This window comes from Rhineura floridana, chromosome 12 (assembly GCF_030035675.1).
Source record: "Rhineura floridana isolate rRhiFlo1 chromosome 12, rRhiFlo1.hap2, whole genome shotgun sequence".
NCBI lineage: Eukaryota > Metazoa > Chordata > Lepidosauria > Squamata > Rhineuridae > Rhineura > Rhineura floridana.
Genome location: NC_084491.1, coordinates 32,855,579 through 32,873,172, shown reverse-complemented (window position 1 = coordinate 32,873,172; position 17,594 = coordinate 32,855,579). Strand labels below are relative to the sequence as shown.

Here is a 17,594-nt window from a genome sequence, read left to right as displayed (position 1 = left end):
GAAAGATTTGTCAGTCTTGGTTCCCTCAGTTTCTCATTTTTCCAATCTTCAGTTCTCCACATTTCTGCAGCAATTTTTTTAAAAAAATCCTCATGAAAGCTCTCCAACATTTTGGTGCACATTTCTCCTAACAAGCACATTTTTGTAGGCAGTTTTGACTAATCTACATTTTCTCATTATATAATGCATTTTCGTATGTTGTTTTCACTGATATGTTCAATTTTATGCACACTTTCCCCTTACGTATGTATTTATGTAAACAGTGTTTGGTTGGCGAACTGAATTGCAAAATTCAGTAAAGTTCGAATTTTGAAGGATGACTTGTGTTTCTGTTCTCATAGTGTTTTGGAAAGTGTGAATTTGATAGGTTCAGCTTGCAATGTGAACTAAATCAAATTTCTCACCCATCCCTATCACTGAGCAATAGCACTGTGCTAGGATCAGTCTCAGTTTTCCCATCTGTAAACTGTGAATAGATGTGACCGGTTTCACCGGTAGCGGTTGCTACTTGCTTCTTCACACAACACATTGTTCATTTATGTAATTCACTGACCTCAGCAACCTGACTCCCATAGTAGACATGGCACTTCCAGACCACCTGTTTAGTGAGCATCGATTCTGACTTCTTTTCAGGGAGATTAGACAATGTTGGCTGTTTCATGAGCATACATTCCAAATTGATTGTAGGGAGGTTAGATGACATTGCATCCAATCCAAGTGTTGTCCCACCTTTTCTGGTCACTTTCCTTATTGCAAAAAGTCTGGTCTTTGGGAGAAGCTGGTTTGTTGTGCAAGACCTCCCAATAAACTCTAATTGTGCAACCTGGATTTGATGGCACGTGACTGAATCCCACCCCCAAATAGTGACAGTCTGGAGGCACCCACAGTTCAACCATTCACTTTAAGAGAAAACAGTGGTGCTGATTTTTCACACACACACAAGTCTGGTTTTACTTAACATATTCTGGCAAGTATCCCAAAAGTCTGATTTCAACACACACACACACACACACACACACAGAGAGAGAGAGAGAGACAGAGAGAGAGAGACAGAGAGAGAGAGAGAGAGTATTCATTCAGAAGCTATGTTCATTATCATTCATTCATTCATTGCTATTTACTTATATCAGTGTGCATGATGGCTTACAAAGAACAAGAGGGCAGGTCTCTACCCCAAGGCACTTACAATCTAAAATTATTTGACAGAGGGGAACTAACAGAGGAAGCGAAGGGAAATGGAGACAAGGCAGAGGTAAGCAGGGATAGAGTATGCGTACTTAGCTTATGTGGTAGAACAGGGATGTAGAACCTATGGCAATTTCCATAATCTCTGACCATTGGGCATATTGGTTGGGGCTGATGGGAGTTGGATTCCAGCTTGAACAATTCCATCGTTCTCAAACCGTGGCAGCCAGAACTAGATACAACATTCTAGATGTAACCTGGCCAGATCTGAGATACCAACTCATAAAGTGCATTCCACATGGTGGGATGATCAGTCTGAAGTTAAGCTCTCAGATATACTTTAGTGGGCTGTTGCATCTACCAGGCCTTGCTGGTTGCTCTCTGCCTCTTTTGTAAAGAGTGGGGCACAGCTCGGTGGCAGAGCACCTGCATGCAGACGGTCCAAAGTTCAATCCCTGGCATCTCCCGGTGGGACCGGGAATGTCCTTTGCCTGAAACCCTGGAGAGCCGGTAAGTGTAGAGAGTACTGAGCTGGGTGGACCAATGATCTGACCCAGGATAAGGCACCTTCCTATCTTCCTGTAGGGAGAGGAAAGAAATTTGATTCAGTTCACATTTCAAGGTGAATCTACCAAATTTGCTCTTCCTGAAACAATATGCAAACGTGATTAACCTTTGGAATTCACATTTACCCGAATTTTGTGATGCAGTTCACCAACCAATGTTTACAAAAATTCATATATTAGAGACAATTTTGCATAAAACAACAATAAATATATATTAGGGAAAATAACACACAAAATGCATTATATTAGAAAATATTGTTTGCAAAACTGCATACGAGAATGCATTTAGGAGTAGAAATTCACACTAAAATGCTGATGAATTTTCATGAGGATTTAAAAAAGAAAACATATCGCAAAAATGAGGAGAACCAAATTTAAGAGCAGAAAAATAGAAAATGAGAACACCAAACCTGATAGATCCTTCTAACTACAAGTGCATGTATTTTTATCTGACAGGGGTCAGATGGAAGAGGACTCAACCTTTTTGCATTCTTTTGCTGGGAGGAGACCAAGGGCTTATCCACATGGGAGCATTTCTTTGCTGCAAATACACAGCTTTTGCCGTCATAATAGTTTTGCACTATCCACACTTTGTGCTCAATGGTAACTGCAAATATGTTGTTTTCCATTCACACAAGTAGGTGTTCCTCTGGGAAGGATTAGTGTCACTGCTTCCTTGTGGCCCCGCCCTCTAATTTTACAATTTTACTCCCTCCGGTTGCTCGGTTACTGGGCATGTGCACATATTTTTGACCTGTGCAGTATTTCCACTCCCTCCAGTCCCCACCACTTTCTGAAGTTTGGCAGTTGAAAATAAGTGAGGTCATGTGCCCCTCCTCTTCTTCCTTTTCCCAGCTCTCCCTCACAGTTCTTTTAGTCACACAAGCAGCCCTCCCTCCCCTCTTTATTTCTTTATTTATCTATTAGATTTATATCCCACCCTTCCTCCCAGTAGGAGTTCTTTACACTAGTGTGTTAGGAGGAGAGAATGTATTTTGGGAGATGATGAGAACTGGTGTCACCGACCTCCACCTCTTCTTCCTGGTCTGTTATGGGGATGTAATCCTCTCCTTTTCTATGTTTAGCTTTTAAGTGTGGCCCTCTGGTGGTCATTAATGATCTGATTCCTTTTCCTGTCTCTATTTTACCATTTTTCTGATCTCCTCCATAATCTTTTTTTTTGCTTTGCTTTGCATAGAATTGTCAATATTACAGTCAATATTTATTCATGAGTCTCCACTGGTACTGATGTTTATTCTCAACTCTGTAATGATAGAAAATACATCAATAAAAGTATTGATCACATTATCAATGATTTCAAAGTGAATTTTTTTAAAGAAGGAATGGGAAAAATACATAAAAATCAGAAACCAGGTGCAGAAAGATGTCACTTCAAAATCTTTAAAAAGCATCGAAGCAAACTGTCTGCAAATGTGTGAAGTGGAGTGGAGCCCGTATTGTTCGAAACTTATCAGTGAATTGGGTTAGTATGGATTTACAGGGGGGAAACTGTGTGAAAGATTCTGTTTGCCAGTAATGTTATGTGAACCATGTGAATTAAAAGATGTGAGTAGCATCAAACACACAGTAAACCACCATGCTGATGAGCCCGAAAATCTACTTCTTGCCCTCCAATTCAAGCTTAACAAACTTTTAAAAACAAACATAAATATCTTTTTTTTAAAAAATTACATGCCATGGATGGAGCAATGTCCCTCAAAGTGGAAAATAAGATGTTCAAACTCAGAACAGACTTCTCAAGTGCTTTTGTAGTTTCTAGCATTGTCCAAAACTCACATGTTGAATGATTACTTAAACATTCCAGAGTGAATAGCCAAAGGGGATGGGAATGGGAAATGGGAGGAGGAGAGCACTCAGCATCTAGGTGGCTCCTCTGAATCAAGCTCAGTTTGCTTCTCAATCCAGCTTGAAGTGTTTTCTTCATTTTTAGAGCTCAGCGGGGCTTGCATTGGACGGATAGCTGGGAATCGATCCAGATCTTGTTGTGACATCTCCCCTCAAACACAATTGCCAATCATTAATAGCTTTCTTGGCAGCTTCTCCAAGAAGACCAAGTCTTGTGTAGGCCATGGAGAGGTCTTCTTTCTTGCCCAACATCAGATTTTTTCACGTCATGCACTATGCTGTCCTAGTCTGAGTCAGACCCTTGATCCACCTAGGTCAGTATGGTCTACTGGCAGTAACTCTCCAAGATTTCAGACAGCGGACATTCCCAGCCCTATCTAGAGATGCTGGGGATTGACCCTGAGATCTTCTGCATGCAAAACCACTGAGCTACAACCCTTCCCATTAGGGACATACGAAACTCCCCCTGGGAATTTTCACTGGATTGGTTTTGAAACTCTTTTGGCTTCAGGTCTCCCTTATTCATGTCAGTGTTTTTCACTTTATGCAAAACTCACTGATTTCCAGATGATTTAATTTGTAAACAGGTTGTTGAGATAGTTCATTGGCCATGCTTGCCGGGGTTGATGGAGTTGCAGTTCAGCAACATCTGGAAGGCCAAATGTTCCCTACACCTGGCTTAGAGGCTACAGTATTGAGCATTAAGGTATATAAATCGAATGGATACAAATTGATGTAATGAAACAAATTGTTGGAAGGATTTTGTTACTTATCAGATTTCTTCCAGAAATGGTATATCTGGATTAAATGGAGGAAAAATACAGACTAGCATGTTGATATCAATGACATTTTCTGGCGGTGGGGATGGAAGGAATGCACGAGGGGCTCCGATCCCACAATAAAAACTCATCTGAAAGTACCCTTACTCTCAAGTATGCATAGGATTGCAGCCTAAAGTTTCACATTTGCTTAGAAATTCACTTTAAGTGACATTTCAGTAGCAACTCTTCAGTCCTTAAAGGAAGTTCCCTGCCTTCCTATTTGAAGTGGTTTTACATATTTTTTGATGCAGAAATGTAGAGAAGTGAATTTAAGATCAGAAAACTGAGAAACAGAGAAAATGAAAATGACAGATTCATCCATCCCTAGTTTATGTGCAGCCTGTTTCACTTTCACAGCATTCATTCTCATCACTTAAGACACCTCGCGTGCAAAGTAATGAAATGATGGTGCTTCAGATCTACAGAGATATTGTGATTTTATTGACATTTCAAAGGGTTTGACAGCTGACAGCAGTGGCCTGTCATTGATGTGATTTGTCTCCAGTTTGTTGAAATATTCCAGTGAAATGAGACAACAGAGTTAGAAAGTTTGCCAAACAAATATGGCCACTTAAGCTTGGCCTGTGTAACAGCAGTGCAAAACTTTGGGGTTACTCTGACCTTGGAATGGAAAATTAGTACAAGAGGTTCTAATTTTTTATGATAAACAGATTGCATTTGCAAAATTTGCTCCATCCAGAGAGGTTGAAGCAATGTGCTTGACGCAGAGAGCAAGAGAAGGAAAGAGAAGAGATTAGGCTTTCTCTGAAGACATACAGCAACACAGAGATTTTTTGGCAGGAGCAGAGAAGCAAGAAACAGGGCCAACCCAAGGCATTTTGATGCCTGAGGCAGAAGATCCACCTGGAACCTCTTCTTTGGTGGGAGCCTAGTCCTCCCACAAAACAAATGGTGCATGCAAATGGTGCATGCAGTGAGAAAGTTCACCATCAAAAGTAACTTCTTTCATGGCCTTTCCATCCATTAACCTGCCCCAAGCCCATTTTCTCAACTCAAATCATGATATTTATCAGGAAAGGGTGCAAGAGCATCTATGCAAGATCCTAAAAGTAGTGTTATTAATACAATACCTCAGTTAACCAATCTTCCAGGAAGGAAGCTCCTTTTAACAAAGTTTTTTTAAAAAGGTGAAACTGACCAGATTTGCTTTGCTAGGGATAAACTTTCAAGCTTGTGCCTTTGCTTTAAGGTGAAACTGACTAGCCTGTGTCTTTCCTTTGCTATCAATAAACTGATAAGCCTGTAACTTTGCTTTGCTAGGGTGAAACTGGCAAGCCTGTGTGTTTGCTTTGCTTTAAAGCTTTGCATGCCACCCTGGGCTCCTACTAGGAGGAAGGGCAGGATATACATCTAATAATCAATCAATCAATTATCTCTTGTTTTCTCCCATGCTGGGGAGGGAAGGATCCAATACAATTCAGAGGAGGAAGGGGTAGGCACCCTGTAAAGCCCCTGTTGAAGCTGCCCCCACCATCTATGAGGGGGTGTAGGAACCTATCCCTATTTTTTCCATGTTATTCCTACCTCTGGTACTAAAGTTTCTGTTAACGAAGTATGGTCCCGGTACACATCTATTTTGTTAACTGAGGTATTACTGTACAATAAACTAGAGGCCTGTTGCAGATAAACCTCTATGCACACACACAGACAAAAATTGTGTTTATATTGTTTTAAATTTTAAAATTGTGTTTTAAATTGTATACTTGTTTTAATGTTTTTGATTGCTGTAAACCACCCAGAGAGCTTCGGCTATGGGGCGGTATACAAGTGCAATAAATAAATAAATAAATAAAAATAAGCAGACTGTGTGTGGGGAAAATCTCCCTCTCCCCATCCCAATGCTGACTTTGTCACTCATCTTTCTCTCTCTTTTCTGCTGATTCCTAATCCCCATGTCCACTTTCCCCCACTCCTCCTAACCCTAATCCTAGTTCCAATCTCCTCTCTTTCTTCTTCCCTAGAAACAGTCCCCAAAATCTTCCATGAAAATATACTTTTCCTTCCTGATATTTGTGTTGTTTGAGCATTGCAACCTCAAGCAACACAATATTAAGAATTCACCCTGCAATAATAGTTAGACTCTGCTGCCAGATGCACTTGCCTCATGGTGCCTTTTGGTAGGGCTGGCCCGATACAGGAGAAGTCAAAAGGCACAATGCAGAAGCAATGACTAATAACACAGCAGTCTACGTGCACATGATAGTGTTGAAGTTATCAAATGGTGAAACATGGAAAATTCTAAAACCAAGGAAATGGCAGTATGGGAACAACTTCACCTACTTCATCCATTGACAATACCTACCAAAAATAGCCTCCCTCAGCCAGGCCATTCATTATCCCCATTGTTTCACAGGAACACTGAGAGAATTGTCTTCCCAAAACCATGTGCAGCTGAGTCACATATGCCACACATCTACTATCATTTCTCCTTGCTGTTGTTGGGAAAGTGCCTCATAGGAATCATCCTTTCCGTGACCCACAACCTCTGTGAAGATTTGGGCTTCCTATGTGTTTTTATTTATTACCGTTGTACCCCACCCTTCCTCTAAGGAGTTCTGGCTGGCACATATGTGGGCACAAAATAATATATCCCTTTCTATTCCTGTATTGTTCTCAGATTTGCTTTGCCCAGTTTCCACTCCTCCTCTCTGGATGAATTGGGAGAATTTCTAAAATTCATTTTGGAACTGGAACATTTCACTTAATTTGGTTCATTTGCAGTTTTGCTTAACCATACAATAAAACACAGTAAAAGAAGGCATTCTTGTGTGATTATACTTAGAATTGCCTCAAGATTCTTTCTGTGCAGTGTTTTACCAGATTGCATATGCCCTCCTGTGCACTGGTAAAACACCCCACAAAAGAGGATCATATTTATGATTTATGGCCCTCAGAATGTTATCCATGAGGGAATGCAGTCCTTGGGTAAAAAGAGTTTTCCCACTCCAACATATAACAACCCCTAGTAAAATATTACACTACAATGGGGCTAATGGATACAACACTTTTGAATGCTGGAAATCCATAATTTAGGTTATTGATGATGAAGGATGCAGTGTGCCTATCAGTAATCACGTGAGCGCCAGGACCCAAATAACTGTTCAAAAGCCAGATGGTTTAAATACTTAACAATTTTATTTTAGGTTTGCTATCACCACACAAACAGCAGAGACCAACATATAGTATACATGGTATACACAAAGCAGCCAGTACAATAGGCATTTCCATCCTTTTGCTGTATATCTTGCAAAAGAGCCAGTTTTTTTTAAAAAAAAATTACAAGCCCCTCCCTCCCCAAACACACTGCAACAGGCAAGGATGTCAGTGCTGCATAGTTTATGGAAACAGTTTATGGAAACAGTTTTGATCTTAAAATGTTAAAGGGAAGCCTCTGAGAAAATCAGAAGCCAACGAATGCATCGCTGGGTAAGAATACAAAGACCTACCAATTAAAACGCACGTTCAGGGAACAAAGCAAGTCAACTTGAGATCTATGCAACTAACAGATACTATAACCATATCTGTACTACACAATTAGAGCAGATCATTCCCTCTGCCCCAGGGAACTGTAGATCTGTAAAGCTAGGATTTCTAACTGAGACTCCTCAGCACCAAACTACAGTTCCCAGGATTCTTTGGAGTGAATCCACAATGCATCAGTGCGAGCACATTTGTAAAGTGTACTAACCCATCACACCACACACAAGTTTGTTACTTCTTTGTGGTCCAGCTTCCTTTTTTGGTTGCCTAGCGGTGATTCTAACTCATCATTGGAGACCAAGCAAGAAGCTGCTTACAAACCTGGTAAAACTGGTATAAACTCGATGTTAAATTTGCAGTGTAGAAAGATCCTAGGGCCAGGCTAGGGAACCTATGGCTCTCTAGATGTTACTAGACTGCAACTTCCATCATCCCTAGCTATTGGCTGCACTGGTTGGGGCTGATGGGAGCTGGAGTCCAACATCATCTGGAGGGCCACAGGTTCCCCATCCCTGCCCCCACGATGTCTAGAGCTGCAATAATAAATGTTGACAGATGCAACTGGTTGTCAGTGGGACTGCCAATAAATTTCTCTCGGTCCTAATAAAAGCTGTTTTAACTGGCAAGCTCCTCACTTGAAACCGCAAGCCTTAGATCTAATACTCCTTTCTCTCTGCCAAACAGATGTCACTTTGGTCACATCTCTCAATGGAAGGATTATACGCAGATGTAATCTCTTTACATTGAATAATTGCTTCTGCCATTGTAGACCCAAGGAAAGAAAGGTAGGATGAACAGCCCTTGCCCTGGAAGAATTTTGTGACCAACAATTGCACAATGGCTTGGGAAGAGTGGTGGTCATTGTGGTAGATGAACTATGATTAGATCCTATGGAGAAGAATCTACACATGGTCTACAAAGCATCCACTAGGACAGCTAGTGGAAGAACTCAGAGGATATTTTAAACTATAGACCTAAATTGGTTTAACCACTGTTTCCTCTCCCCAAACTTGGGAATCAAAGGGGATAGGACCTCTCCTGGACAATTCTTAGCACCTTTGTGAAACTACAATTCTTGCTGGGAGGCATGACACATACTGGAACAAAACTGCTATATATTTGTAGGGAAGGGATACATCCTAAGACAAGGTAGACAACATGGAGTCCTCCAGATGTCCAGCTTCCATCAGCACCAGCCAGCATAGCCAATGATCACCAATTGTGGGAGTTGTAGTCCAACATCTGGAAAGCACCACATTGACTATTCCTGGACTATGCGGTACTTGGAAATGCAGGTTGTCTGCAGTGCTACAGAGTTTTGCAACTAGTCTAGCATATAGCTTCATTCTGCTGTCCAGTTACCCAAGCCTGTCACCAGTTTTTCAGACCCTCTGAATGCTCACACATCCTGCCCTTCATCTTCAGACACACACACACCACCATCTTCTCTTCCTCCAATGGTTTTGGGTTTGTATGGCAGTATCTTTATAGCCTACGACAGCAATTCTTAACCTTTCTTTTGTCTTCCTGATCACAGCTGTGGCTTGCTGATTGGCTGTGAACAACCACTTTGTCTTTCCGCACAGCCATCATGTGGAAGGCCACCCATAAGGCATCTGAATTAACTATGGATTCCTTCTACAGTTCGATGCAGCTGTACATGAATGCATGGACTGAAGGGGAAAGAACTGCCCTGGATAGTCATGTCTGGATTTACCAACATCTCAGGGACACATCCACACTACAAACTCATATAGGTTTTATACCAGTTTTACTGCCATGGCATCCCGCAAAGAAAATCTTGGTGAAGGAGCTGAGATTTCTCTATTAGACAGCCCAGCCAAGCTCTTCTGACTAAAATAATTTGTTAAAAAAGCCAGACAATTGATCCATTTTTTAAAATTGATGTCTGGGACTCCAGAAGATTATCATGGGCAAAGTGTTAAAGATTACACCCTTTTTGGATGTGTTTAGTGTGATGTTCCCAGTAAGAATATGGAAGCAAAAAGACATGAACAATCCCAAATTTGGTTTGGTCTAGATAGATTATGTTTAGATCCCATTTAACCTGACCATTCAATAATTCTAAACAGTGGTCTAGAAGCTCGATAGCAAGGATCTAGAACTTTGGTCACATGGTACTATTAGTGGAGAATGCCAGCTGAAAACATCCTACGCCATCCAATAACTGTCCCTTCCATGGTCACCACATTGATACAAATTCAACACAGTATCTTCACAGTTTTTCCTTCTCACCATCCAGAACACAGAAAGGTGCCTTATACTGAATCAGACTACAAGTCCAGCTAGCTCAGTATATTCTATACCAGTGTTCTTCAACTTTGGGTCCCCAGATGTTATTGGACTACCACTCCCATGGACTACAACTTGACCAGTGGCTAAGCAGGCTGGGGATGATGGGAGCTGTAGTCCAAGAACATCTGGGCACCCAAAATTGAAGAACAGCGGTCTATACTGGCTGGCAGTGGCTCTCCAGGGTTTCAGACGGGGAACATTCTCAGCCCTACCTGGGGGTGCCAGGGGTTGAAACTGGGACCTTCTCCATTTTGAAAGCAAAGATCCCTATATTTGCTACATGTGGCACAGAAATGAACAAAGCCACTGACATTATTTCTTCTGGGAAAAATCATTTGAGGAGGAGGATATTGGTAGTGTTGACTCATTCATTTACAGACGCAGAAAAAGCACCAGAAGAGCTGAACTGAAAGGCATAGGGGGCCTTGGACATGGGTGGGTAGTAAGTAGATCTACTGGTAGATCTCTGGCTGATTTGCTGTAGATCATCCAGGGTTTCTGCCCCAGTTGTTTAACAGCAGCAACAACTTTAAAAAGAACAAAGAAAACAAGGAACAGATTTTTGTGTGGAAGGACTGTGCAATCAGTTCCGGTACTGAAAACAAATTTCTGGATTAAGAGGCACTCAGAGGTGCCCTCTTCCTTTCTTCTAAGTGTATGCCTGGCCCTCTTTCCAAGCCAGTATTATGCACCTGGCTCCAGGTAAGGCTGGAAGGATCTGTCAATTTCAGTTCTCTGTTTTTCATTTTTCCAGTCTTAACATCAGTTCACCACATACCTGCAAATCTTTGCAATTTTTTTGTAAAACCCTCATGAAAATTCTTCGGTACTTTAGTGTGAATTTCTCCTAATAAAACATATTTTTGCAGGCAGCTTTGACTAATGTACACAGCTTTCCAAGCCATTTCTCCTCATTTTTGTGTGTTATTCTCACTAATATATTCATTTTATGTTCCTTTTCATGTATGCATTTTGTAAACATTGTTTGGCTGGAGAGCTGCATCACAAAATTCAGGTAAGTGCGCATTTTGAAGGATGGACATGTTTCAGTTCTCGTATTGCTTTGGAAAGTAAAAATTTGATGAATTCCAATTTAAATGCGAACTAAATTGGATTTCTCTCCCACCCCTAGGTCCAGCTGGTGGACTTTGGGATTCAAGGGGAAAACAAAGTAGATCCCGCTTGAAGTTTGACCACCCTGTCCTAAGACAGACCTATACAACTTATGTCATACTAAGGCCGTTCTTATGTTGGAAACAACCATGGTATTCTTGTTATAAAGGAACCACCATAGTAATCTAGCTTGGAGAGATAAGGGACAAAACTCTAAGGCAGCCTTTCCCAACCTTTGGATCCCCAGATATTGCTGGACTACAATGCCCATCATTCCTGACCATTGGCCATGCTGGCTGGGGCTGATAGGAACTGTAGTCTAACATCTGGGGACCCAAAGGTTGGGAAAGGCTAATCTAAGGTGCAATATCACACTCATATGCTCCAGAGTATAATGGGGAAACTTCGCTACAGTGTACTCAGCGCAATGGTTGATTTAGCCCTGGGCATCAGAACAACTGTAAAATTTCCACCTGACTCACTGCTCTCACCCCACCAAATTGTTCAAGTAGCACACAAGGATCATTGTGGGCAATGGAGACTGGTGGCTCCAATGTCAGTGGGGCTGTAAATCCACTCCGGGTTTTAGTCTGAACTTTCAAGGTGCAGAAGCACCTTGGAAAGCTCCTTTAAAGTTCAGCCTAAAACATGGAGTGGATCCACTGCCCAACTCACATCGGAGCCACCAGTCTCCACTGATTGTGGGAACATCAATCTGAACCTTAAAGATTTTTCATGCACAGTACAAAGTGCGCCTGGCAAATATCCAGACCACTCCAGACCTGAAGAGACATTCAGATTCACAGGTATTTTGCACAGGCTTCCATGATCTCTGGAAACACTCATATACAACAGTGAATTTGGAAGATGTGTGGTTTTGAGTAACTACAGAGTAAAGAAGAATGCAGGTTTTCTAAATCTCATCTGCATGTCAGTGTGCACATGCACACAAACATGTGGGTAGGGGAGATAAATCCCCCCCATGGCACAATCTCATGGGAGGTAGCAAGGGAAACAGGCAACTAAAATGGTTTGCTTCAACTGTGGAGGACTAAAGGGGAAAAGGGGAGAAGCACCATTGAAATCTACATTTGTTTGGCCCATAAACATTAACAGAAATAAAGCAAATGATCAGTTGTCAGTCCTGCACAGAAGCAAGAAAGCAACAAGAGGGGAAAAGTGTCAAGATACCCGCAATGCAATCAGGACTGGGGAGTCACTTGCTGGTAGGCCTTTAGGGTACCTTATTGCACCATTTGGAAAGCCTTGCATTTTGTTACGGGTGCAATGCTAATTCCTTATGGTCCTGTATAGCATGAGGGTGTTGGGGAGGAGGGGATGGGTCCCCAATAGGAGATGGCTCCTTTTGTACTTTGGAAGGGATTGGGGCCCTGATCTATGGAAAGACCGCCATTGTCTTTGGTTCATCTTGGACGGCAACTTCTCTCAAATCTAATCTTGCCTATCTCCGTCATGGCTGCAGAATGCACCACGTTAGGCCATGTTGGAGTTTGGGTGGCTTGGCAGCTTCGAGGTAGTTGTTTATTCCTGCTTCACCACTGAGCGCCCAGGTCATCAAAGAACCCTACTCTTCCCCTTCTCATTGGTACTCTCCTCTCTCCTTCTGCCCGTTCAAAATCCTTTTGTTTGTCAAAATGCGCTATGTAACAGATCCCCTTCCACTCAGTCGACTCCCTTTCCCTCCCCCCGGAGGCTATTTTGTACACTTTCAGCCACTTGATCATCAAGAGCCGGAATGATGCTCATTACGCCTTGGTCAGATGTGGGTCCAGCCCAGTCAGCACGGCCTCAGGGTGCAAAAGTCCAGCTCCTGTGGTTTCTTCCTGAGGTTGCAGCGATCGCGGGGCAACAAGAGGCCCCCCCTCCCTGTGCACTTCAGCATGCGCCGCTTGAAACCCCGACCGCAGGTTTTCGAGCATGACGACCAGGGGGAGGCCTCCCACACAGGGCAAGGATCCCCGCATATCCTGATGTTGGTGGGCCGCTGAGCAACATCGCATGCGGAGGCCAGCTGGCCGAGGGTGTCACGGCAGAGCACCATGCGCTTCTGCAGCCCGTTGCCACAGGTCACAGAACAGTCCTCCCAGCTGGTGGTGGCCCATTTGTAAGAGGGGCGTTTGTAATCCGGCCTGCCTGTATCCAGGCGATTGGAGAGAGTGAGGATGCTGTTGTTGAGGACTGGTGGGCGCTTCCCATCTTTGCGGTATGAAGACTTGTCCTCTTTGCTTTCCTTGGGTAAGTAGAAAGAGTAGCGCACCCGAGGTGGAGTCATCTTCCCCACTGACAACACCTCCACCGTCAAGGGCTCCTGGATGGGCATAAAGGCTTGGAGGCTCTCCACGGCCGTCCCGGTTCCACTGTAGCGCAGGACGCTCCCCTTGACCAGAAGATCCCTCTCCACCGCTGAGACGATGAAATGCCCGTTCAGGAGATATTTACCATGCCCATTTTTCACAGCCAGGTAGTTGTCATCACTGATCAAGCCCTTGTAGCCTCGCTGCCTGATGTCAATGCTGGAAGCACCAGCTGGGATGAGCACTACAAAGTTGTAGCCATGCCTTGACAGGGAAAAGGAGTGTGGGAGAGAGAGACATTTGATACAGCGTTAGAGCATGACAGAGGGCTTTCATGAGGTGCAGGATTCAGCCGTTTCCTAAAGAATCTCTCAGAACTGCAGCTTCCAGGCCAGTCAGGCCCAGCACTGGCACAAGTAGCCTCAGCATCCTAGCAGGGCACACCACTGATGCCTGTTTGGAGCCTCCTGATGAGTGTCAGAAGACTAGGTCTGGGAGCCACCATGCTCATTCCTCACAGCACAGCGTCTCACAGCTCTAGGGCACTGAGAGAAATTTAAGTGGCAGCTGGCCACCCAGCATTGATCAGAGTGCCTGATGCTACCAGGTAAGCTCACCGGGAGCCCCACAAGAGGACATTCACTGAATCAGCATTTCCATTCTGAGAGACACGTTGGGAGTTATTTTATCACAGAGATCACAGGCTTTCTAAGAAGGCTGAAAAGAAGCATATAGCAGAATTCTTGACCTGTGCAGGGGTAGCCACAGGGCCGGCACCAGGCATGCCGGGGCCCTTGGGCACAAGCCTGCCCCAGGCCCCGGCACACACACACACACACGCCCACCTACCTACCTTGCCTTGCACTCCCCTTTCGCAATTCACAGCAGGATCGCTGCCGCAGATTGCAGGGAGGTAGTTTCCAAGACACCTGCCCGTTCCCTCACTCCACCTATCTATCTTGCGCGCCAGCAACCAAGGTGGTGGCAGAGGCTTCAGCCCCTTAGGGAAACCTTGGCAACCATCTTGGTTAATAGCAGCCCTGCGTGTGCAGCTGCAAAAGACAGGAGAGAGAGGTAGGTGGAGCTAGGGAACAGGCGGGCAGCTCAGAAGTTCCCTCCCTGCAATCTGTGGCAGCGATCATGCCATGGATTGCGGAAAGAGAGCGCTACTCTCCTATCCTATCAATGGGCCCCTTAGGGCCCCCTGTGGCCCCAGGGGTTCTTGGCCAAGGCCCGACTTGGCCTCCCTTTGGTGCCAGCCCTGAGTAGCCAATGTGGTTCTGCAACTCCCATTGTCCCTGCCTGTTGGCCATGCTGGATGGGGCTGATGGGAGCTGGAGTCCAACAACATCTGGAGGGTGCCATGTTGGCCACCCTACTCTAAAAGGTAGACTTCATGTACTGCATTCCTTAATCAAATCTGCCCTGTTTATTTCCCTCCTATGGACAGACAAAGCTGCCTTTCACTGAATCAGACATTTGGTTCATGTAGCTGCTCTGCATTATCTAGAAAGCCCTCCAGGGTCTCAATCAGAGGTCTTTCCCAGTCCTATCTGGACATACCATAGCTCAATGGTAGGGCACATGTTTACATGCAGAAGGTCCCAGGTTCAATCCCTGGCATCTCCAGGTAGGGCTGGGAAGGACACCTGCCTGAAACCCTAAGCAGCTGCTGCCAGTCAGGATAGATATACTGAGCTAGAGGGACCTTTGGGTCCATCTATGGATGGATCTGACTTGGTGTAAAGCGGCTTTCTATGTTTCCGTGTTCTATACCAGGGATCAAACTTCGAGCCTTCTGCATGCAAAGCAAGTGCTGCCCTAGTGAACTATGGCCCCACTCCACTAAATGCAAGTAGGAAGAGGCTTGAAAAAGAAGCTCACTCACATGGGTTTGGTGAACAAGCCAGAGACCTTCTTGCAGCTCTTGTTGTCTCCTCCACACACCCCACATTTGTCAAACTTCTTTTTGGAACCCAGTTTCCCATCACATCCAGCTTTGATACATTTGCCCTGGACACATAGCGAGGTGGAGTCTGGAGAGCATGGCGTGCCATCCACAACCTGGAGAGCATCAAGACAGAGAAGAGCATTCAATGCTATTCTGATTGTATGGGGAGAACAAGTGTTCCATTTGCATGTACAGTATTGGCTTTGCAACACATCCAGGATGTGCATCTTGATTTCTGTCATCAGCAAGCTGATTATGAAGAGTGTGCCCAAAGGCCAAAGCCATTCTCTGGATGGAAGGTTGGCATTCAGAACTGATGCATTCCTATTTACTTATTTATTTAAAGCATTTCTAAACCACTTAATATTTTAACATATCTAAGTGGTACAAAAATGACAACATAAAAACAACAAAATGGAATCCTAAAACAGAGATACAACATAAACACCAGTGAAACAATATTATAAAAACAGGAATTCAGTCATGAGAGGGTCCTTCAACATATGGATCAGGGAAAGCCTGGGCAAAAAGAAATGTCTTTACAAGCAACTGATGGAAGATGCTTCATTAATGGCATTCCACAGAGCAGAGGCAATGGCAGAAAATGTCAGTTTTTGAGTCACCATCCTCTAATATTTTATAGGGCGCAGTGCCATGAGTAAAATTTCCCCAGATGATCCAAGTGATCTTACAGGTCTATCCAGGAGCAGGTGATACTTCAGGTAACCTGGTCCCACGTTGTTTCAATGCAGCTGTACTCCACATGAATGAATGAACTCAGGGACCGAAACTGGTCCTGAATAGTGGTGGAGTACAGAGTACAGCTGCAATGGAAGGCGGCTGTTCTGAATGTCAGCCTTCCATCTCTGGAATGTCTGTATGGAACTTGCATTCTACTGCTGGTCTAAGGACAAGGGGAGCATTGCTATACCGTAAGTACGCACCACAGGCTTATGCATGATCCACATCATTCAGATGTTTCCAAATATGTGTCTGTTTAGCTCAAGGGGGTAAACTTATTTATGCAATTCATACGTTCCCAGGAAAATTGAATCTAAATGGTCTCAAATTTTCTCCCTTCTGAAGGGAGTTCTTTTCCATTTTTAATTCTCTTTGGTTCTAATTTGAACGTCTGCAAAGATACATTGTTTCTCATTCAGATTTCCATGGCATATTTTGCCCTTTCCCACCCCCACCCATCTCCACAAATCGCCTTTACCCCGGGATCTGTCTTCCTCTCCAGATTGACCAAAGAGATTATTGGCTTGGGTTGAAAACTCACCTTTGGTGCCAAGACATAAAAGTACCCAGTTCCATTGGCTCTGCATATGAGCTTACACTTGTCCCGTGGAGACACTCCAGAATACTTGGGGACCCAAGAGACTGTGGCGGTGAGCCGGTTTGTGCTGTGGTTGTAGCCGTTAAAAGCTTCACACTGTTCTTCCCGAAAGCTCTTCCCTGGGACTGCAAACAAACAATTCCATTCAGTTTCAACACAAAAACCCTTTGGGGTCTGATTCGCCCATGCCAGCATATCCCCAGGTTATGCCATAGTGTAGTGACTCTCAGCTGGATGTGCGGACACTCTCTGCTGAAAAGTATTCGTATTTGAGGTGTTGGTACTTGCAGTGGCTCTTCTGCACGTGCTCATTATTGCAGATCATGGTTGATGAAACCCTTTGAGGGCAAAGCGTAAGGTAGGGATGACTGTGGCCCTCCAGATATTGTTGGTCTACAGTTCCTATCATCTCTGGCCATTGGCCATGCCAGCTTTTCAACAAGCCTTTTAAGCAGAGGTCTTTCCCAATCTGCATCTGTTTGGGAATTATTTTAAAATGTTTTATTATTTGCGTGTTTGCCACCCTGGGCTCCTTTGCGAGGAAGGGCAGGTTATAAATGTAATTAATTAATTAATTAATAGTTGGGACTGATGGGAGCTGGAGTCCAACAACATCTGAAG

The 17,594-nt window shown here is 43.9% G+C and overlaps 1 protein-coding gene across 1 annotated transcript in view; it reads right to left on the bottom strand.

Annotated features, from left to right (window-relative positions):
- Positions 1-7,610: 7,610 nt before the first annotated feature.
- The window catches only part of ADAMTS15 (ADAM metallopeptidase with thrombospondin type 1 motif 15), a 48,090-nt gene continuing 38,106 nt past the window's right edge, over positions 7,611-17,594 (bottom strand). The window contains exons 6-8 of the mRNA XM_061592777.1: positions 16,917-17,098; positions 15,572-15,747; positions 7,611-13,947 (exon numbers count right to left, since the gene is read on the bottom strand). Of these exons, the coding sequence (XP_061448761.1) occupies positions 13,167-13,947; positions 15,572-15,747; positions 16,917-17,098 (1,139 nt within the window). The 3' untranslated portion in view covers positions 7,611-13,166. The remainder of the gene's footprint in view (positions 13,948-15,571; positions 15,748-16,916; positions 17,099-17,594) is intronic.